This window comes from Anoplolepis gracilipes, chromosome 17 (assembly GCF_047496725.1).
Source record: "Anoplolepis gracilipes chromosome 17, ASM4749672v1, whole genome shotgun sequence".
NCBI classification, from domain to species: domain Eukaryota; kingdom Metazoa; phylum Arthropoda; class Insecta; order Hymenoptera; family Formicidae; genus Anoplolepis; species Anoplolepis gracilipes.
Window position 1 is genome coordinate 8,847,757 of NC_132986.1, and position 24,126 is coordinate 8,871,882.

At 36.4% G+C, this 24,126-nt stretch overlaps 1 protein-coding gene across 1 annotated transcript; it reads right to left on the reverse strand.

Annotated features, from left to right (window-relative positions):
* Window positions 1–126: 126 nt before the first annotated feature.
* Window positions 127–22,597, reverse strand: LOC140675248 (synaptic vesicle membrane protein VAT-1 homolog-like). Its single transcript, XM_072909519.1, has 7 exons — window positions 21,918–22,597; window positions 10,053–10,182; window positions 8,156–8,371; window positions 4,019–4,167; window positions 3,710–3,869; window positions 3,036–3,462; window positions 127–2,901 (listed from the first exon to the last, which is right to left on the reverse strand). Exons 1-7 carry the CDS (start codon window positions 22,235–22,237, stop codon window positions 2,876–2,878), a joined length of 1,428 nt encoding a protein of 475 aa, XP_072765620.1. The 5' UTR covers window positions 22,238–22,597; the 3' UTR covers window positions 127–2,875.
* Between the last annotated feature and the right edge of the window lie 1,529 nt (window positions 22,598–24,126).

The following is a 24,126-nucleotide window of genomic DNA, read 5'->3' on the forward strand; positions in this document are numbered from 1 at the left end:
ACGCTCTTTAGATTTAAAGCTCTTGCATCTAATCTCACATATAACACTCGCACATCCCAGACTTATTATTCTGACATTCGTGCTTCGGACCTAAATAAAAAAATCAGGACAGGAGGAAACGATCGATACAAATATATATAGATATATTATAATATAATAGAGTTATTTGATGAAACATTTAAAGCCTTACAATAAAATATACAGTATGATGTATGTCATCGTATTTCGTGTGTGAGGGTGTGTCGTGTTTTCGTGTCGGATTAAGTGTATATCTTACGTGTTTAAAAGATGTCTCAAAATATGCAGCCACATTTATCATGTTTTTTGCATTTTTTTCACACTTTTTTTGTCTTTTTCTTTTCAGATCGATACGTTTTCTTGATGAGTAAGATAGTATTATGTACTTTTGGACCGAGAGATTCGATACGGCAGTAATTCCTTGGCTCGCTTTCGCGCGCTTCTCTGACAATTCGAGATTCGCGCGCGGGATATCTTCATCAACACATACCTTTCCTCTCGTCCGCGCATCTTTTTCTTCTCGCATTATGATTTGTATAATATAGATATCGCGGTATACAGAGCTAGTATCAAATCCTAACGAAATCGGCTACACCAAAATTGTTCCAACGTTCCGGAGAGATATGCACACTTTGTTCTGCATTCGGTCAGGTTTCTCCACCGAGCCGCATTCCATCGAGAGGACACGCCCTCGAAATTTTTTTTTTCTTTTTTCTCTCACCTCCTCTCGAGAGACTCGCGCGAGGATCCTTAATCTTTCATTTATATTATTATGAAAATCTTCTCACGCTCAACAGATCGCCGTTAATAACGCGTTCTTCATTATTTTTTGCGTACGTAGAACGGTCAACAATATATCACGACCGTCGCAAAAATATTACTCAAAAGTTCGAAAGTTGAAGAAAGACCGCAATGCGGATTTAACATAATTTATTAGATTGCAGTCACGCGTTCAGCGTCTTAAGCGACACAACTATTCACGCGAGTACGTGATAATAGAAAATGAGGCCTTGCGTATTTTTTTTTTGTTTTTTTGTTTTTTTAGACTGTCGTTTCTTCTCATAAGAAAAGCGATATATTCTACGATGCTAATTCATTAAATTACTCTTCATGTACATGTTGATGCAACGTTATTAAATATGTTTATAAAATTTCATTTAAACAATAAAGTTATTTGAAGCTTTTAAAGTACATCATTAGTTCGCACATCTGAATAAAAACAATGAGATATTGTATTATACGAGCACATATGCCCGATTTTTTGTTAAAACTAATTCGAAAATCACGAAGAGAAATAATAGTACGCCAACATTCATTAAAATAATTCTCAAAGCACTTATGTGCCGAATAATATTTCTCTATTAGGCTTATAGTTTCAAGCCATAATTAATCAGTCTAATTACATTTTTGCTTAATTAATTTGTTATATAATCAATCTCTTATATTCAAATTTGATATCCAATCTCCGATTATCCGCCATTTTTAGCGTTTATGATAAACATTAACGCGAATCAATTTATGTTTAATTTTGCATTACATTTCGAATTTCAAAGATTTAATTGAAATATTTTCAAAGTTCGTTGATATATCGTTGCAAAGATCAATGCACGTGATTCGAAAAGAAGTGATATAATTTCGATTTAGAAAAATACCGATTATATAGTAAGCTGTTAGATAGTTACATTTTAATATTTCAATTTTTTCTACTTTTCAATTTTTACATAGGAAAATCTACATAGGAAAAATCTATAACTAATTTTACGAATTTTAAGAATTATATAAAGTATGAAAACGTATGAAAAAAGAGCATCCAAATCTCGGCTAAATGCCCTGTATATGTAGTGTATTAAATATTACTTTTGACTTTCATGGCTGTCGTTAAAATTTAAAAGGATATTTCAGCGTGACAAAAGGGTCACGATGAATAATAAAATGGCGTAAAAACATCTCCGTAAGACGTAAAATTTATATACGAAAGTAATTCAGCCCTGCATTTTTAGCTTTTCTTTATGGAAATGAGACGTTAGCGCAATATGTTATTTTATCCCATTATAAATTACAAATATAGAGATAATATTATATTAGTATAAGAGAGAATGTTAGTATATACCGTAGTAGCAGCGATAGTATCCGATACAGATAAACAGAGCCAAGTAGATAGTTGTTGGACAACACACAGTTATTAAACTGCTATTACATCGTGTTTGTGAGTTCGATCATTTAATAAGTACGGAAAGGTTGGTTACATCCATTTCCTAAGATAATAGCGGTAATAGAAAAAAAAAGAATCAAGCTGCCTAATGACTACGTGGTATCCAACAGTCGTTTACTTAACTCTTTGCAAAAATTAACCATTTGGTCGATGTGAAAAAATAAACATAATGTTCTTATATTCTGTAAACTACTGTGGACCGCATCAAGATTGTTATTTCTATTTGGTTGCTTCTCTCATTCTTATGCAATATGCTGGTTGATTCTTCTTCACTCATAATTCGCATGAATTCTCAATCTCGGCGCAAATATAAGAAAGGACATTTACGTGCAGATGATAAGCATTAAAAAGCTTTTAGATATAAAAAAGTAATGTGTGTATAATCACTTACAAACAATCGATTACCAAATCGAAATCTCATATTTCATATTTCAGATAATTCTTGAGAGATTAATTTCGTTCATTATATTAGATCGTACAATATAGTTCGTTATGGATCATCTGCATGTAAACTTTGCGCAATATCGCTCGTGTATTATTTAAAACGAACTTAATTTTTCGTTCTTTCGGGCAATAGTACTTTTTTGGAAAATTCTTGACGTTTATGGATATCATTTTCTCGTCTTACAATTAGTTTCCATTAATTCAGCTAGATTCCTTTTCTTTGGAATCTGAAACAGAAAATACGAGAGAATCTTTAGACTTACTGGGTTTAATTTAATGTTTATGGAATTTAATGTTATAAATATGAAATATGTTTGATGTAATTGTATTTTCAAAAATTTACTACATCTTATTTTCTTACCGCTATCAGATTTGTCTTCTGAGGTACCGTTTGTTAATTCAGGCTCCTTCTTCTTCTCCCCCTCTTCCGACTCTACGCTAGACGCCTTCTTCTCCTCCTGATTCGCGGCCTTCTTGTCTTTCGCTTTGCCTTTAGCCGGCGTAGCTGGTTTGGGCTTCGGCTCCAGACTCGGATCCAGCACGATCTTACCGATGTTCTTGCGATCGTGCATTTTTTGCATAGCCTCGGGTACATCCTCCAGCGCCCATGTTGAGTCCACCACTGGTTTGATCTTGCCCTCGCTCCACAGTGTATACACTTGATTCACTGCCCGTCGAACGAACGCGTGACTGCCGTGTTGGTACATTAAGTGGCGTAAATTCAATCCGGACAATGTCTTGTTCTCATCAAACAGCTTTATAGGCGACACTTTATCGACTTGCCACCACTAAAAAACAAACAATAAAATGCGTAAAAATGACGGGAATGGAATATTAAAGAAAGATTATGAAGAAAAAACTGTAGAGAATTAAACAGTTTCAAAAGAAGTGTATAAAATTTACAAAATATTACAACAAAATGTTATAAAAGATATATATAGACACGTTGTTCAATATGACATCTTTTTTTGTTCAGATAAATTTTATTATTACATTTAGAAAAATCAGATTAATCTGTAATGTCGAATTACGTACTGATCGCGCTGCGGAAAAGAAGCTCTTAGTTTCCCCGGTGACGACATTGCTGGATCCATAAAGAATGTACTTGCCCATCGGTTTCAAGAGGGCGTAGCCCTTGTTACATTCTTCGCCACATAGACAGTCTAAGACAATATCTACGCCTTCCGGAGAGATTCTAAATAATAAAAAATACGTATAATATTTTACTATTATTATAGATTGATTATATCTTGAGATACTTGTAAAAATATTAAGACAAAAAGCCACGCAATCGTAAAACACGCGCGATATCATATATATATATATATATATATATGTACATACTTTCTGACTTCGTTGCTATAGTCTGCGCCGCGTTCCAAAAGGTAGTCGATAGTTCCGGCGTTTTTGAGAGCTTCGTGCTTGGATTTGCTGCAGACGCCAAAGATGGTTACATCCTTCACGGTTTTGGCAAGCTGAACTACCGCTTGACCCTAAATAAAAATAAAAATGATATTCTTGATCGATGCAACAATCGGTATAAAAATGTAATGCAAAAAAATCATGAGACATTCGAAGCCGTATTAAAGAAATAACGCATATGTTCCTGTTCGTCTTTGACATTTCGCTAAAAAGTATGCTAAAAGGCATTATTTCAATCCCTGCTATCTTTCTTCTTCTGTCTCCTTTTCGCGATGCAAGCTGCTTTTTGTTGAGAAATACAGTTACGCGCGCTGGGCTCGTGTTGGGCGCGTTCGCTCGTCGAAGTATAACTTGAGAAAGGATGAGACGGGATTAAGAGAGGAGAAAAAAGAAACAGAGCCGCGTGCACACAGCCGCCCGAGATTTTCAACAGAAGCGGCATACATTATTTCCGAGAATCGCGCGCTCGTTGCTTTTCATTTCTCTCCGCCCCTTGTCGAGAATTCGATACTCGGCGACCGATGCCGAGCGCTTCGGGCTCGAAGAAGAGTATAAATGAGAAAAAAAAGGGAGAGACAAGCAGAAAGGGAGAGGTAGAAGAAGAGGGAGAATAAAGACAGAGAATAGAGGATCCAGAATTCTTAAGTAACCCCAACAAATTATGTATGTACGCATCACGAGAGAGATACGCACGTGAAAATTATGCAAGCACGAGGAACGTATTTTAATTTTTCAATATAATTTTTCAATATAATTATATTGCGTTTTTTTCTCCCTCTCTCCCTCTCTCTCTCTCTCTCTCTCTCTCTTTCGGAGATTTCCGTTTTGTTTCGCGTCTATTATCATATTTATTAATTGAAAAATTTATTATGCCATATACAGCTTCATTGATAACAATGTATCATGGAGCAGACTTTTTTCTCGCGCAGACAATGATTTAATTAATATTAACCGATCTGTGTGACTTGAGGAACAATATCCCTCTTCGTTCATCCCTTCCTTGACATTAAGGATAAGGACGACGTATAGCGTGGGAGTTATAATTCATACTCCCCGACAACAATAGATACAGCCCAGAGAAAATGCGACCGCGCGAAAATGCGGACACTTTTACGCGTGATTCTACGCGCATTAGCCCGAGAAGCCAGTCACGTAGAGCAGAAAAATTCCCCGTTAAAAAGAGAGCACTCGACTCGTGAAAAATACCGCTTTCTGATCACGTCGGGAGAACTTTCCCTCTTCTCGTGAATCTTTCAAACGAATCGCATCATATCTCTTTCTTTTTGTCGCTTTCTCGGTTTTCTTTATGAACAAGGCACGATATATTCGAAAGAGGCTTTCAGAAATATCTGGTAGAGATGAATGCAGTATATCGTGTAAATGTACGATGAAAAATATTTTATGTGATTTTGTTTCCTAAACATTCATAATAATTGTCAATTGTCGCGGAATATTATTTAATAGTATCAGCGAACTGTTAAGATTTCCAGTAACCATTTTAATCCTCGTTCAACTGATTCTTTGTCTTTTATAGCACTGGAGAGACGAAGAAACAGTTAAACCGCGTCGACTATTAATTTTTTTATAATAACATTGCCGACTTTTACAAGCGACATATGAAGCCCGATCTTTTAATGCATTTGTATTTGTGTTTTTTTTACTTGGTCTTCCCCTATTTTAAGTACCGACAGTGCAATAAAATACTAAAAAAACGGAGTCGAGACTGATCGTAGCTAAAATTTGACTCTAAATTCGAAATTTAAACTATTATACTTTCTCATCGCGTTGTATAATCTAAAATTACAGAAAAAATAAATATAACAAAAAAATTAAAATATTAAAGAGAACAAAAAAGCTAATTATAATTGTTCGACAATCCCCTAATTCAATATGAACAACGAAAATGACACAATGACATAAAAAATATATCTCTCCTTAAATACATATAATATTTGAGAATTTTAAATAATTTCCTCTTCTTTCTCAGTAACACAATTACATTTGGCAAGAAGACATAAGACATATAAAACAGAGCTAGGCTCGTTGCGGAATCATTTTTAATTAAGTTGTTAATTCTTTCGTAACGCCATAGCAGGGCATCCATCGATCGGGTTGTCGCCGGTCGTACACGTGGCAAACGATACCGGTACGGTGTGAGAACAGCTTAAAGTCGCACCACGTGGTGGTGACGGTGATGGTGATGGTGATGGTGATGGTGGTGGTGGTGGTGGCGGCGGCGGTGATGGTGGTGGTATGGTCTCAGACGGGCGCGGTCCATGACGGTGGTCGATGAGAGAGCGAAAGGTTGCCTGGCAACCCTCACACCCCCGTGCGATTTGCGTCCCGCAACCCCCGTAGATTTCGCCTTCCGTCTCAACCGTCCGGGAAAGGGGGCGTAAAGCGGCTGGCGCGAGAGGGGAAGGAAGGAGGGAGGGAGGGAGGGAGGAAGGGAGGTAGTTTGCCGCCAGCCGTAGTTGGTTTCGGGTGTAACCTGTTGAGCCGTATTGATCCCGACGGTTCTTCTTTTTCTTCTTCTCCTCATTCGCCGCCGAGAGAGAAACCACCCCGCGTGGCCAAAGAACCCGGAAATATCTCCTTGGTGCTTTAACCTTCTCGATCCTCTCCGCCTCCACCCCTTGGTTCGCACGAACAGTCGTCTAACTACCATCGCTTATATGAAATTTCAACATTCGCACCCCGCCAAGTATTTAATGTTTTCAAGCCTGAGTCTTGTAGGATTTAAATTGGACCCTGGAGTGAGTAAATAAAACTTGACAAATCTAATTTCGGTAACTAAGAAAAGAACTCGCGAGAGAAGAAAAAGGGTTCGTAATATTTAATGATTTAATGCATAGAATTTTATTTAGATCTTTAATCAATTCACGGTAAATTTGTTTTGATATATATATATATAAGACCGTAATATATAAGAGTTAAAAAAAGCTTCGTTATATCTTCATGGGTGAAATGTAGCGTAACGTATTTAAAGAAAAATGTCTTAAGTGCCGCGTCTCTCTTTTAGCATATAAGCGTTTTCCATAAAACGGTTCTAGCAATAATGTTAATGTCGCTTGCTTCTCAAGCGATTTAGATGCCGCGGCCGTAATGCCGCTACTTATTGGATTTGCAGTTTGTTCCGAGTAACGTAAACACGCTTCGAAGACGTCGGCTATTCGCGTTTACGAGCAAAATGTCTATGCGCGAGACATTAACTCGTTTATGCACACATGGTATGTACCGCGGTAAAGCTGTCCAAACTCGCGAAAACGTCTCTTCGCAGAGTCGCGTTATTGTTGGTTAAACGCGGTTAAATACTTTCGTGCTTTAAAGGCATAATTTTACCGTCTACATACTGTTTGCATAACTGTTGCTTTAACGATAAATCGCTGTAGAATTCAACATTATTCGTGGCGAGCATTGTGCCGTAAAACTTAATACAATCACGCGCACAATAAATTATATATGTAAATAGATATTACATTATCATTATTATATGTGGAAAGTTAATAATATCGTGCATATCATATAAGGAACAGCTGTTAATATCGCATAAAAAAATATTGTTGAAATGCTCGATTCATTTTTATGGTTTCACGTAATACATAATTACGATATCTTTAAGTGAGTAGAATTTTTATCATAATGATTACAGAAAACTTTAGAGAGAAGATGTATGATTAAAAAAGTCTGATGTATCGCACACGATTGGGCATAACGACTTTATCTTTTAGTATCCCAACGCACTGAGGCATTTGTAATAAAGAGGAAGAGAAGGAAAAGAAGAATTAAAAAAAAAAAAAGATACCGCATCGCGTACGCGTATTTATCGAACATAATAATTACGATACATCCATAAGCAGCCATCGAATCCTTTATGATTAAGGATATGATTAAGAGAGTGTGTAATTAAAAAACACAATTCATCATCTCCCCCGTATTATCTTCTCGAAGAGCAAGTCCACGCTTTTTTCTCCCTCCCTTCTCCCTCCTTCGTTTCCTTTGTCTTCTTTTTTATCCGTCATAGAAATACAAATATAAAAGAAAAATTCGTCGACTTACCACACCGCCGCCGGCGCTGTGAAGCAGCAAGCTCTTGCCGGGCGTGAGATGGGCCAGCTCGAAAAGCAGAATATAAGCCACGGTATAGTTCATGGTGATGGCGGCCGCGTCGAGGTAGCTCATTCCGGGTGGTAACGCGAAAACGGACATTGCTGGTACGGTGACCAGCTCCGCCCACGCTTTGTGATCGGGAAGGGCGACCACTCTATCACCCACCTGTTAAAAAAAAAACCATTATTTTCTCAACAGTGTCAAAACAGCATTTTATATACTATATGCTATAAATCAGAAATTGTATTTCGATTTAGAACGCAAGCATTTAAAGGATCGAACTTGAAAGGCAACGAAATGTCTCTAGTAAAGACACCGTCTTTTCTCAAATTTAAATCAACAAAATATTCCTATTTTTAAAATAGAATATTATGTGATATTTTTTCAGAACTATTCCATACAGAACTGTTAGGAGCCTCGTATAGATTATTGGGTAAAAAAGCGATTTTACATTTTGTTCCCTTCTTTGTAAAGAGACAGTGAGCTTCTTTATCGAATTAGGCTTCTCGCCTATAACACATCCGTTTTAATAAGCAGAAGCAGGAGCAAACTGCTATTACTTCCGATCCGTATGTTCGAAGGGAACCCTCTCTTTCTCCTCTCCTTCTCTCACTGGCAAAGTAAGGCAGCCAATTTTACACATGCTGGCCGGATATCTGACCCTAAGCGCCTGGAGAGCTTGCTTCTCTGCCTACCTCTTTCTGACCTCGAAAAGACTTTTGCGAGTCACGAAAATAGACCTCCCTAAGTGTACAAGCTATTTCATACGGCGACGCTCCATAGTCGACCATAAAGAAATTTCGCGGATCTAGACGCCAGGAAGCTCAATTCGTGGCGAACATGTTAAATATGATAAGATCTTTATATTATATATTATATATATTATTCGTTATTAACGAAGCATAAAATCGCTTTTTTAATCATCTATGCGAGGCTCGTAAGAGTTATGTATAGAATAGTCATGAAAAAAATAATTTTAAATATCACATATTCTGTTAAAAAAAAAAAAATAAAGTAATTTAAATTTTAGACAAGACTATGTATATATATATATATATATATATATATATATATATATATATATAGTTTATTTAAATTTAAAAAATTTAAATTACTTTTATCTTTTTACATAATATATGATGTTATTTGAAATTATTTTATATATATATTTAGAGCCTCGTAATGCTTTATCAAGGAACATGGAGACTTCTGCGGGTTTTTCTGACGTGAAGACGATCAATAATGGAAACCATTGCGGCGAGGAAAAAAGTAGTTTCTCATTTTATTTATGGCACTATTTCGACCGTAAGAACGCGTTTCAAGAGCTTTTAAAACGTTGAGCCAAATGTAACGTCAAAGCTGAAAAAAAGCTGAAAATAAATCTAAGACCACTATTTTAATATGCAAGGTAGCTCCATCATCCATCTGAATTGGAGTAATGCGTTACTATGTAGATAGCATTCACTAGATTGTCTTCTTCCAGTTGCCATTAAGCCTAGAGGAAATTTTAATTTATCGTACTAAATTCATCAAATCGAAAGAAGCGCCTTGTGTAATTCAGTTATGTATATTTCTGTCTTTACGTTTCTTATGCAGATGAATCTATTTCCGCCACGTGCATTTCATATAAAATTATTAATAATATTTGACGTTGTTTATATTAATCTTCTTTTATTTCAATAAGAAAATAGAGGAAAAGTAATTAGTGACTGCCCACAATGCAGTTGTAAATAATTCAATGCATCTTATAATGAAATTCCAAATATACATAGAACTTAGGAACACAAGGTTGTTTATGATTTAATTTCGTAATTAGATTTGTTAAAAGTTTCGTGCTTATACTCACTTTGAAGTTTTCGACTCCCTCGCCGACTTGCTCGATGTCACCCGCGCATTCTGAGCCCATGATGAACGGAGTTTTTGGGGGCGAATCAATCGCGCCTTGTCTAGCCATCAAATCTTGGAAATTCAGTCCGCTGCAAGAAATAAAAAAAATTTATTAAGTTACGATTAATATATACAGAGAAAAATAAAATATCGATAAAAAATTTCATTCTAAGCGGCAACATATGTAACATAGTAGAACTGAAACTTCAGAAATTAATGCAATGACGCATTGTCAATTTATTCTAAACTTGAACGTCTGTTCTATTATTTAAATTATAATAAACAACAATACGTAATAATGGCCATTGTTAATCGTCATTGACATAACACAAAGAGAAAACGATGTTTTACTATATTCTCCGAAAATTATTATTCTCCGATTTCACTGTAGCAGAATTTCGTTCCAATCTAAATCTCACGGGATGGACAGGCGTGCTCATTTTCGGCGAAACGCATAGCCTTGCCTCGTAATAAAAAGAAAATCCTGGGAGAGTCTGAATAAAATCCTAGTTTACGCGTACATCATATGCGTGACATGCACGCATCTAAAAAGTAGGGAGAAAGGCGGTGAAGAGGGTTGAAACAGAACCATTTCATGTAACAACGAGTTCGTTCGCGGCTCGTACATATATAAATACACGTGGTGTAGTTACCTTCGCCGATCCCTCTGACAGGAGGATACGAAGAGGGGAAGGCGCCGCGACGCCTAGACCGATGCCTGGCGTCGCACGCAATGTACGACGGCACCTTCACAGTGTCGCGACGTTACTCATCGTGTCGTGGAAATATTTACTATAGATATCTCCGAGGAAACGTTCGTACATTTCGACAAAAATCACCCACGAATTTTATCAAAACGGTCGCATGTCGATGCATTATTTTATTCTCTTATATATTTAAACTTGCGGAAAATTTACTATATTTAGTAATATGTAATAAAAGAAAGATAAAAATTAATATAATTTTAAAATGATAATAAAAATAATTTAATAAATATACAGTTTTTATAATATTGAATTTATTAAATTCTTGATAAACTTTTAGTAAATATTCTGAATAATTTTTTGTTAGTAAATAATTTAATAATAATTTAAACATTTTTAATAAATTTGATAGAATGCATAATAGTAAACGAAAAATGTGAAAGTCTTTATTTCGAATAATTCACAACTTTCGATTAATAAATATTATAGTTTGTTAGCCTGAGTGAAACGAATATTTTACTTTCAACGAATTGGCAACATACAGTTGCACTACGATGTTTAGCCGCAAGATATGTCGTAAATTGTTATCAACTTTCGCGATACTCCACGTAATTTCCTGGAATATCGAGCACCATATGATGAATCATCGTGGACTCGATGAAATTTTGCTCAAGGTCGACGAACGTATCAAAATCCCACGCAATCCCTTATCATATCGCGATAATTTTTTTTATTATACTTTATTATATATTTTATTATATTCACTAATGTTTCTTTGTTATACACATGCTTTGCATCTAAGTAATTATAAAACATATGTTGCATTTATAAGTAAAACAAGAGCAATATATAAACAATAGACAGCCAGTAATATTTCTAGTAGTAAGAAAATGCGACTCATTTGTAACATGTGAAGAAGACGAATAGTTTAAGCTTTTCAATTTACTATACATAGATGTTGCAGCTGTTGCGTGTATAAGATAGCCCGTGTTTTACCGATAACCGTAACGAAGGAAATTGCGGTCGAGAACGATATACCGCAGAAAACAGAAAACTTCGTCGAACGATTTACGTAACGACGACTAGACGTATCGATCGCTTGTTACTCTTTCCGAACAATCGAATTTTATGGACTTCTTACGAAACAACGATATATAAAACTAAATTCTTCGATACAATCAAATAATATATGATATATAATATCTTCGATACTATAAAAGAGTAATAACCATCGCGCGTGTAATTAACAATCACAACACGATAACGAGTTTACAGAGATTGAATCTGGTATAGTTTTATTATCGAGTCTGGCATAGTTCGACATACGCATTTTTGCGTGCATTGAATAATGCGTGTCGCGCGAGATCGCACAGAAAAAAAGAATATTTTTACTTTGACAATATCTTTAGTTTCAAAATGTAAATCTTGAAATGAGATTATATTGTGTTAAATAAAGAAAATTTGCTTGGATGAAGATATTTGATATAGTTCAACTAAAAAAAATATATTCTTATTATTTAAAAATAATTTTCTTGAATGGAGAAGACAAAATATTGGATAGAAAATAACACATGTTCAAATCGAAGATTATAATTTTTTTAGAGTTAAAATAATTATTTTATTCTTGAAATGACAAGTATGTAGTATTGAAATAAGATTATAATATTGTTGAAATTTAAGATTTTAAAATTCTTCTAAAAAGATTATAAATTGTTGCGTATATATGAAATAATGAACGCGTTCATATGAGTATATAAATTTTGATTTGACACTTACTTTTTTTCTGTATATAATGAGTGAAAATCGCAAGACTTACGCATCATTTACATTGGGCTGCATCGTACAAACGCGGACGCGTTTGCGCTTCCCATCAAAGGATGTATTGAATCCAACGTAACGAGTAGAGAAATACAATGATTCTATTCCACGATTTATTGACAGGTATAAAACGAACACCAATCGCGTGAAAACACCATAGCGGCACGTCGGATTAAGCTGATTCGATTAAATTCTGTCCGTCAATGCGAAATATTCCTGTCGCAACAGACTTATCCGTATATTCGCGTTTGCGGTCGCAGAGCGAGGCGGAAAAATCCACCGAGTTAAAATTAGCCATCTTAAATGGCTGTAAAAACCGCGCAGCTTGCGCTGAGAGGAGGGTTGCCGCACAATTAATATACCGAATGTCTTTGTACAAAAGCGTAGCGATACAAAATTACGCGTAAATTCACCCCTTGTGTTGATGCCCCTGCATTTTGACATGTGGCTTTAGTCCTTATAATGCACTGCAGTCTCTACATAACACGCAAGTTGCAATAATAACGATTATATTACAACTGTGTAATTATCAAGACATAGAGAAGTTGAAAGAAAAAAAATTGTACGAGAAAAATGAAATATTATTTTCCATGAAATAATAATATCAATCGTGTACTTTTAAACTTAATGGAATATTATTTTTGTCCTTCGAAATATTTTGTATATAAATCTCAGGAAGCGCTTTCAGGCGCCGATACTATCAGTCATTAATATAAACTTGTTGAGCACAAAGTTGCGACAGTTAAACGTGTAATGAAGCAACTGCGGACGAAAACATATTCCGTCCCACAAAGATAAAACGATATCGACGACAAGCTCCGATATGGCATAACGAAATTCCGGTCGCGACCCGTTTCGTATATTTTGTTGTTGCGCGGCTATTGCGTAGATACCGTGTATTACATGATTTAGAACCGATCGTATCACGCGAGACGCTTTCATTTACCTTGTAAGACACCACATTACTGTCCATTACTTTCACAATTTGTCGTACTTAGGGTCGTTTCCGCTCCTTCCGTTCGTTGGAGCCCGGAGCTATACAAACGGCGATGGTGCAGAGAGAAAAACGGTTCGTTCCGGTCACCAACAGAATTTCTGCGTATCGTATTAACCGTTTCGACGTATCCAATATGTGTAATATGTGCGAATAATAAGCAGTGATTAAATAATTAATTACTTATATTTATTACAATAAAGTATAAAAGATAAATAAACGACACAACTGTTAAAAAATCAATCAAAATGCGTCAGTTTAGTTTTATATTCTCAATTTTATTACTCAAAACTTGTTTGATAATAGACGAATATCTGTGTGTTATAGATATGATATACACAGAAAAAAAGAATATTCTTACTTTGACAATATCTTCAGTTTCAAAATGTAAATCTTGAAATGAGATTATATTGCGGTAAATAAAGAAAATTTTGCTTGGATGAAGACATTTTATATAGTTTAACCAAAACAAATATATTCAAATTATGTGTTATTTAAGAATAATTTTCTTGAATGGAGAAGAAAAAATGTTGGAGAGAAAATAACACATGTTTAAATCGAAAATTATAATTTTTTTAGAGTTAAAATAATTATTTTATTCTTGAAATGACAAGTATGTAGTATTGAAATAAGATTATAATATTGTTGAAATTTAAGATTTTAAAATTCTTCTAAGAAGATTATAAATTGTTGCGTATATATGAAACAATAAACGCGTTCATATGAGTATATAAGTTTTGATTTGACACTTACTTTTTTTCTGTGTAGGTGTTAAGCTAATTTTAACCGAATAAAATTGAAAAGGTTTCAAGTGATGTGGGCCCTCTGATGTTGTTTCGATAACCAGCAAATTTTATCTGAAAATTTCGTCGTGGGAACCAGAATAACCGCGTTCGACGATTCGCTCTTGTTGAAAAGTCTGAAAAGGCACACGGGTACAAGGACAAGGGAAAGGTTCAGACGTTACGAAGCGAAGAGTTCCGAAGACTCTTGCAATCGCTTAATTCCTTCAAATTGCGTCGAATTAAGGGGAATAATTTTCTCCATTCTTGGCAAGAGGCAATTGAACTGGACGGACTCGACGACGCGACATGCAACGCACCCCAGGGTCGCATAAAGCTACAGTACAAAACGAACGTAGAGACACGCACAGTATACAGGGTGTCTCCGAGAAAAATAAATTCAAATTAACAAAGAATTGAATTTCACGCAAACATATATCTTAAAGCATTAAATCTCTGCTATTTTAATAATCGACCTGTCAATTATTTTAAAATTTTACCCGTACTTATTGTACGTATGTATCGTTAGAAAAAAAAAAAATATATTATTGGTCGAAAACACCCTATATACAGGCGTTTAAGGTAGGAGAGCCAGACGTCGCCCTTTAACCGCATGTTTCCCACCACTACTTTGCTCGCGAACGTGTGTTATCGCGTAGATACACACGTCAATCGATCGTCGGGGAAGACATCGAGGCGCCTGCGAAGCTATAACTGTACGGTGAAATCAAATGCACGAATCTCGCGTGACTCCGATCGGAGAGCGACGTTCGTTTGAGTGAAAGTGCACCCGAACCGCCGCCACTGCGGTATTTTCCATGTGCGCGTGTCAGAAAAATGCCGCGTACATATACACAATGTTGAACACAACGATTTGCCGCAGGCATTATCAGTAATGTCACCTTATCTCGAAATGTTGCGCAAAATTTCCAAGTCGCATTTCATTCCTCCCCCCCCCCTGCCCCGCATCGAAATGCAATTTCATGCAGACGCGTGTGTTCTTTTGCATAACGCGATCCCTAAATATATATTCGATTTAGAAGAAGCTCTGGATATTGACAATATGTGACGAACGCGTATGAATTATGGCAGGAGGTAAATAGTATAAAAATAACAACGATGTTATGAATATATTATGTTCAATCGTCTGGCAATTTTCTTCGCAAAGTTGAAGGATGCACATAACGTTAATACCTGCCTCTCTTCATTATATTTTAAATAAGCTAGGGGCTTTCTGACTTTATTAACTTAAATCTTCAACATGGAAGGAACAGACGATGAACAACAATGAGAAATTTGAAAATAATCGCCACGGTAAAAATAAGACAGACAAATGTAATCTTTCTGTTAACATAATATAATTATGCGTTGAAACGTATGGACCGTAAAATGTGTATATATAGAATGAATGTTGATCGAGATGAATGATATCGGATGAATTAACGATACAGAGATTACACTTAACATATTTATCGTGTTACATCATCGAGCAAATAAATTCGACATCGAAACTGTCGAAAACAACGAGAGAGAAAGAAAGAGAGAGAGGGAGGGAGAATCAAGTTAATCAAGTGGAAGAATTCTCAGTGAAATGGCACGTCGTATAATTGCGACGGTCATCTTTGAAAAGAAGAAAAAAAAAAAAAAAAAAAAAAAGACACGACCGAAGGTTAAGTTCGCGGACTTGAGGGAATAAAAATAATACGAGGATGCGAATGCACTTACAAGTGAAAAGCGTATACGACGGCAACAATTATTGTGCCGCATGCACGATAAATGACCGCGCTATCGGCGACGGAGTTATCAATTGTTTTCAGACGGGCTCTGTGGGGATACCGATATAGAAGTTCTTTGTTGCTTTTTATCGCCTCCCCGATGAGAGACTGCTGCACTTTTACAACAACTTCGATCTACCATATAGGTGTGCGTGTAAGCCGTACCGAGTGCAACGGATTATACGCTGTAGACGGTGACTCGCGCGAAACAGATCGCAATCAGGCAGATGTAACGGTGAGAAAAGTACGTCAGCTATGCGTGAACTGACGTTAGTAAAGGAGAGGTCAAAGCACGGATTAGTTACGTGTGTTATGAGGATACAGGTGTGATATCCGCTGTAAGAGAGGAGATTTAATCCTTTATTCGCACAAGTACATTTATACTTTATTCAAGTACAACACATGCATTGATTGTTAGTTTGTGTGCGTCGACTTTAGACTTTTAATATTATGTTAAATATTCAAGATAAAGATAAGAGCTATTTTAATAAAAGAATATCTGCAAAACATGTTGTTAATCATTATAAAATGAATTAGATTCGAAACGACAGCTAAGTTACTTGTCGTACGCGTTTAATGCATGAGCGAGATAACTAGATATAAAAACAGAATCGAATGGTAAGACAACAGCTGCGTACTGTCATATTGTTTTTATGAGTCACTCGCGCGGCATTTGGACACATTGATGTATGTACATACGCGTCGCTTCTATTATTGCAAGTTATACACTATCTCGCAGTGTAAATATTTCTTATATCGATCTGATATCGAGATATTTCCGTGACTTTTCATATCTCGCAATTTTATCAATTATAATTTCCACTTCTTTTTTAGCCTTGCTCAATTGATTAAATTTTTATCATTTTAATAAATAGTAATTACAAGAAAATGAGACCACGGATATAAATAAAATCAGACTATGAATGTATAAATAATCATCTTTGTATGAAAATGATAAATCTGTCATGGTGATGCAGCGATGAATCTCTGCTGGTGATTCTCATATAAATGTCAGCTGACACATCAAATTGATTGCGCTTATTGACTGAAAAGGAACAGAAAATACTTGGTAATCTAGACGATAACCCGAGACGACGATTAGTCGACTGGCTTCTCCGTTTACCACTCTAACGATATACGCGTATGAATCATACACACACGATGAAAAATTCTGTCACGGGCAAAGCTGCGGTGGCGGTCGCTTCTGCATATTTTAAGACTCGGGTCGCACAATCGATTATCTTGCAAGCTCGCTGACTAATATAAGATTTTTTCTTGTGTATCTGTGCTCTGTGAAATTGCACGCGTCGTTGCAAATATGCAAGCGGAACGATCACCGATAATACATGTTTCGCAAATAACGAGAGAAACCTGCATCCCGCACAGAGAAACGCAAACATCGAGCGGATGATCTATACAAAGTAGCTTCACAATTGACATAAAACGCAGCGCAAATGTTATCGCGAATAGTTTGACAATAAAGAGGCAAATTTGCGCTCCAACGTTTCAACGTTTTATTTGCGTTTATCGCGGTGGTAATTAAAAATAAAAATTGATTAACATTACAAAATTGCATTGAATTGAAAAAAAAAATAAATAACGATTATATATATAACGGACGTATATGAAATGTTTATTTTCTTTCTAGCAAAACATTTTTCCCTGTCCGTATTATATAATAATAATGTACATGAAAAGTAATAATTTAGTATGACTCTCATCCCCGACGATACAAACGCACCGATAGATCTATAGGATGTCCGTATTGATCGAACCACACCCGTATTTCCTACACCCTCTATCCTACGCCTCCCTTTCGCCCTCCCGTCCTTCGCACACACGCGGTTGTCAACGTAAATGCGTGCGCATAGAAATCGATATAATCGTTTTTAGCTAAAAAGCTCCAAGTCACGAATGGATTTATCCTTAATTTAATTTTAGACAAGATTGTGTGGCCAATAAACCTAAGAAAGAATGACAGAGCTGAGAGAGATAAAACATTATTGGGGTTAATTCAAAGATTTCTTGGACGTCATCGCTACGATCGAATCCAAGATTGCCAATGATGTTTATAAAAGCGCGTTTCGCATCCACTTCAGGATTAGGTTTGTTGATAATTGCAGATTTTATGAACTTTACAATTTTCCATACGAATGATATGTATCTATTGAAAATTAATGAAATTGAATTTAAATCGTGCAAGAGATTCATTATTCAAACTTGAATCAAGTATCCAATAAATAAGTAAGAATCATAGAGCTCTTGAGAATTCACAAGAATTCTCCACGAAATTAAATAACTTTTCAGATTTCAATCGTCAACGAATCTAAAAAACTAAAGACTCGACTAATATTTTAATACAAGACATGAAAATCCCATCCAAACAATTAGAAAAAAAGATCAAAAATTTTCTCACATGAACGTATAAAAATTAAAAAATAGCAAAAGAATTTTTTTCTTGCCCCAGGATAAAACACGCTTATATAATATAGGAGGGGGATTAAGTCTGCATATGGTGTGCGTAAATAGATGCGTAAATGATCGGGGCGATATTACGCGTATGAATAGATAAATGTACGTAAATTCCTGGCATGTATATATTCAGAATTTATGTGGATGAAAGCTCGCGTTCGCGTTTTCGTATAGGCATGCTTAAATGAAAGGCGCCATTGTATCTGTCCCGTCGAGTTTATCATGCTAATGAGGTCTTAATATCGCGTTATGGGAAACTTTGAACGGATACCATTCAGCGAACGCGCGATACACCATGGTGTCTATATTCCTCTCTTTCTCTCTCTTCTTTTCTCCTCTCACTTTCTCCCGTATTTTAAGGCGTTTTCAAGACTCGCCTTTCATCGCGCGCGCGCCTTTTTTCTATCGCTTCCAATTTCTTTCAGGGAAACGCCTTGGAAAGAACAGTAAGTACTCGCAAAATGTAAAATGAAGATTACAGAATGCCGAGTGAATCATATTGAAAAAATACTATATATATATATATATATATATATATATATGATCTCATTTCTTTTTTTCCTGGAAAAAAAAACGATCGAAGAAATGCATTAATTCGTTCTCGGATCTATTAAATTAAATTTTAATTTCTAGACGAATTGGACAAAGTCTCTTTCATCTCTTTTGTCAAAGATATCTATCATACATAGAGTAAGGTTTATCGCAACATATGGATTATTCTGTCTCTGCGTAGACACAAATGGAAGAATTGTTTTATTTACGAGCAATTCTGCGTTTCCTTCGACTGTTCATTCGACAGTAATCGAAAAGGAATACATAGCAGGATATAAATTATCTGCGAGTACAATCGTTTATAGCAAAAATTTAATAAAAGAGACATTTTTTTAAAAAGCTAATTTTCTGCAGAAATTTAAAAATTTCAACTTAAAAATTTTTGTCATTAATTATTTTAGAAAAAGATTAGAAACGTCAAACTAAATTCTATTAAAGTTTACTTATTTTATCACGGTTAAATTTTTGAGAAATTTACTCATCTTTGGTGATTAAAAAATATCAGAATGTTTATTATCAAATCTAATATAAAAATTCTTTTTAAAGTTAATAACAAAATAAAAATAATAAAACAAGTGTTTCCTGTACAAAAGTATGTATATTAAAAAAAAGTATTAAATGTTCCGGTAGCGATATATGTGCTTTTAATATTACTTCCACTTTCGGACGCGACATCTTAAATTCGACGTTTCCTGCGACGAATAACCCTTTCACTACAAAGGGCATATATATGTACATACGTCCAAATGGAGATCAAGCTCACATGTAAAACGTGCGTGAATGCACGCTCGACTAAAATGGAGAATGCCTCGGGCCTGCAATGGCAAAGGCTAATTTAACAAGGAAGCAACTGCGTTTCGATCAACATTATTGTTCGTGTAATTGTAATAAAAAATCGTATTTAAATATATTATCTTAACTTGTTCACTCTCTATCTATGTAAATTTACATTTCTTAAAATACGCAATTACAGAAAAGAGTAAATTTATTAAAGAGATAGAATTTTATGTGTTTTTTTTTAATTTCTATAAAAGAGGTAATTAGGTCTTTAATTTTTAGGGTAGTTGAGGAAAAAAGAAAAACGTGCTGCTTGTAACGGTACTATCGAAACGACAACTGAACGACACTTTATTTAGCCGTCTAGCTCATCGAGCGCGACGACGGGGGTGCGCGTAGCTTAACGAACGTGTCTGCAGCGAGGCAGACAAATTTATTCGTCGTGCCGGCATTGGCAGCGTGATATCTTTCTATGGGGGCTATTTTCTCATCAATCCCAATAGCTTTTATAAAACGTGACTCACGCGCGAAAAGGTCCGCGCAGCCTTTGGCAAATCCGCCATCTCCCCGTGCACCATCATCGTCGTCGCGATCGTTTCTGGCTGCGAGATAAAGCCAACTCTCTTGATACGATACATGACGCATACTGCAGTAAAAGTCGATATTTCTTCCTTTATAATTGAAAAATCAAATTGACGTCTCTCCTTTGCACGTATATGTAATAAATAATCGAGCGAGGACGTATATTGTGATTTATGAATCAACCTTAACGTCTACGTTTCGGAAATTAATTGATTGATTATCGATCGAGCGTTGAACTATCGCACGTGAAGCCAGTGGACATTTAAGGACGATATGTAAATTTTATGAAAAATCTAACACAGTTCCCTACTTTGACCGTTAACAAATTGCTATTTGACCGCTTTGATCAAATTGCTTTGTGCTTTGTGTAATTTAAATTGAGTACGAAGGTGCTTTATAACGATAATGAGTGTCGGTATTAAATGCATGCTTTGATTTTCGAATATTTAGACTGTAACATATAAAAATTGTAAAAAAAAAATATTTAACGTAATAACATATTAATCTAAAGATTTATGACGTATAATTTTAATCTAGCGAAGATCATAGATCTATTTTCCTTAATTCCACTCGCTTAGACATTTGAGATCATAATTACCTAGTTATTATACTGTTATTATATTATATACGACCCGCATATAGTCACAAAGAATTCGTATTTAACGCGGTGGGAAAGTGAAGAAATATATAAGGCAAACATTCCAGAGAATTTATTATGTTGTGTGTGTATGTGTGTGTGTGTGTGTGTGTGTGTATTCGCGCTCGACAAAAGAACGGAAGTTATCTCATTCTTTCGATGTTTATCTTTTCGACACTTATATCTCGACGACATATGATGTATATACAAAATTTTATCGCGAAAAAAATTCCAATCGCGTCGCACTCTGCCCATAACAAAGAATCCTAATAAAATTTGATATATTTGTCACTCATTTAATTCTAAATATGATTTTCTATTCTTAATTGTATTGTTTGGTTAAAATAAATATATTATAAAATATATCTTATTATAAAAATTATAAAAATCTTATTAGAAAAAATTCTCATTAATTCTTTTTAATTCAAATTTAAAAATTCTCATTATAAAATAATTAAAAAAAAAAATACTCAACTTAATTAGTTGGACTAGAAAGTTCTTTCAAGAATTCGAAAGATTAAAACAGATAAGCAGGTATAGATAATAGAAGCAGATAGTCATGAGCAAATATTACTACATGATTTCGGGGCGTTCCAGTAAATTAATCGGAAAAAATATGGCTCCTATATTACAATGTTCCATCTGACGACTCGGCATAAATAACGGAGAGAATATATGCATGGAGACGTGCTTCAACCGGTAAACCGATAACCTATGGAGAAGCTACTTACCAGGCTTTGACTCGTATCAGGACCTCTCCCTCGCCGAGGGCGGGCTCCGGTTTTCTCAGGGCCTTGACACTTTTCAGGCCGCCGAAACCGTTGAGTACGATCGCCCGCATGTCCTTCGGCTCCGGAGTGGGCTTCTCCTCGCCATTCTCCTTCGGTTTCTCGCCCTCACCATTCTCCTCGACCTTCTTCTCGTCTTCCTTACACTCCTTCGTCGGCTCCTCCTTGTCAGGCTTGGCAGCCGGCGGTGACGCCGCCGCCGTTTCCTGCGGCGGCTTCTCGCCCTCGGCGCTCGGGCTCGTCTCGTTCTTGTCCTCTGCCATCTTTATGTCTTCCTCTTCTCAGACGCCCTGAAACTCTGAAGCTCACGCGACGTCCTTTACCGCGAGACTGAGGCTGATCTGAGAAGGCGGCCGCGGCGGGGATACCTCAAGAAGGGGAGCGTGCGTTTTACCGTCCGCGATCGCGTCGCGACAAACGGAGGAGACGGATGGAAAGAGAAAGAGAGAGAGACAGAGAGAGAGAAAGAGAGAGAGAGAGAGAGAGAGAGAAAGAAAGGAGGGAGAGAAAGTGCCCGACTGTATGAGTAATCCGTCGACTTCGGCACGGTGGTGTCGTTTATACAATCCGGCACGTACGAACTCCACGGTAGCCGACGTCGTTCTGCGCCCACTGTGCGAATGCGAAAGCCGCTCCGCTTTCCTTCCGACACTATGCCGGCCGGTAACGCGCGCGTTATTGCTGTTGCTTAGCAACCGCGCGCCCTTGCCGGGTAACCAATCGCCCGCCGTCCTCGTCGTTTGCCACGTTCATTCGCGTCGTGCGGGATGCGCGCGCAGATGCCGCGGCGCATTGCTCCGCCGCAGCAAAGTAGTTCCCTGTTCCCTTCTATCGTATCTTCTCCCTGCCCCATTCTCCCTCGCACGTTCGTCTTCTCCTCTCTATGTTAATCTCGCGTACTATAACCTAAAAATTTGAAAATGCCGGATACCATCGTGCATCGTGCTTCGAGTTAGGTCTTCTATCGATCTTCAGCACGATGGATATATATACGTCTGATATCACGCCTGTAATTACAAATTGTGCGAGCGATAAACGCGAGGAGGCTCCGATCTTGATGACGTGACTATATGTAATTGTTTCTATGAATAATCGAAGAAAAGGGGAGAGGAGAACGCGAGGGATTTTCAGACTGTCACTGCGTGATCGTCGGCGCACGCTCCTATCTAAAGTTTCTGGCATATTCTTGAAAAAATGACGTGTAAAATATAATACCAATGCCCGAAGTCTGAGAATACGTTTATCGCTATAAATCATCGTTATGGATGCATTGAGAAATATTTTCTTATAGACATTTTTCAATAGATTATTGTGTCATAAAATACATTAAAATTGAAATTGAAAATAGTAAACCTGTCTAAATTCATTCATTTATATTTATTTAAAGTACAAAAAAAAACAAGGCGATCTATTTATTTAAAAACTTATTTTATATTGGAACTGCATGAAAAAATCGAAGCTTTTTATTTAGTAAACAAATGTAGAGAATAAAATATCCTTGTGTATTCTTGATACATTTAACGAATACCTTAATAATATTTCTCATGTCGGAAATGAGTTTCCACAATCTAACAAACTTATGTCAACATTTTTCAAGAGCGTTTAATAATTGCTACATCTCTCGTTTCCTTCAATTCCAACATAATAATGATTATAGACTTCAACGCATGTCTGACCAAGGTGTGTCAAATAACCGAAGAAAACGTCCTAGAAAAAGAGGAGCGAGAATTAATGGCGAAATAGAGGAATTCTCTTGCGTCGCACATTTACGTGGGCCAGAAAATACCTGATAGCTCGCATAATTTATTTGTCGAGTGTAAGATTTCTCTCGTTTCTTCCTTATGTCCGTCTTGCAATCCTGAAAATACTTCCATCCTTCGCCCTTCGCTCCTCGGCACCGCGCCTGCTACCTGCTACCTGCTACCCGTGAGGTGAGCTGTGAGCGCGAGAAAGTAGTGCCCAGCAGACGACGCCCGAAACGAAGCGTGTATTCCTACGCCAACCGCGATGTGCGTGGGCTTTTCATGTCACAAGTCACACATGTACACGTGTATGTGCGTGCGTATCCTGCCGTCCATCCGTTTCTCGATTTAACGAGAAACGCGCCTTCTCAACACATGAAATTCTTCTTTATGTCATTTTCAGATACTTT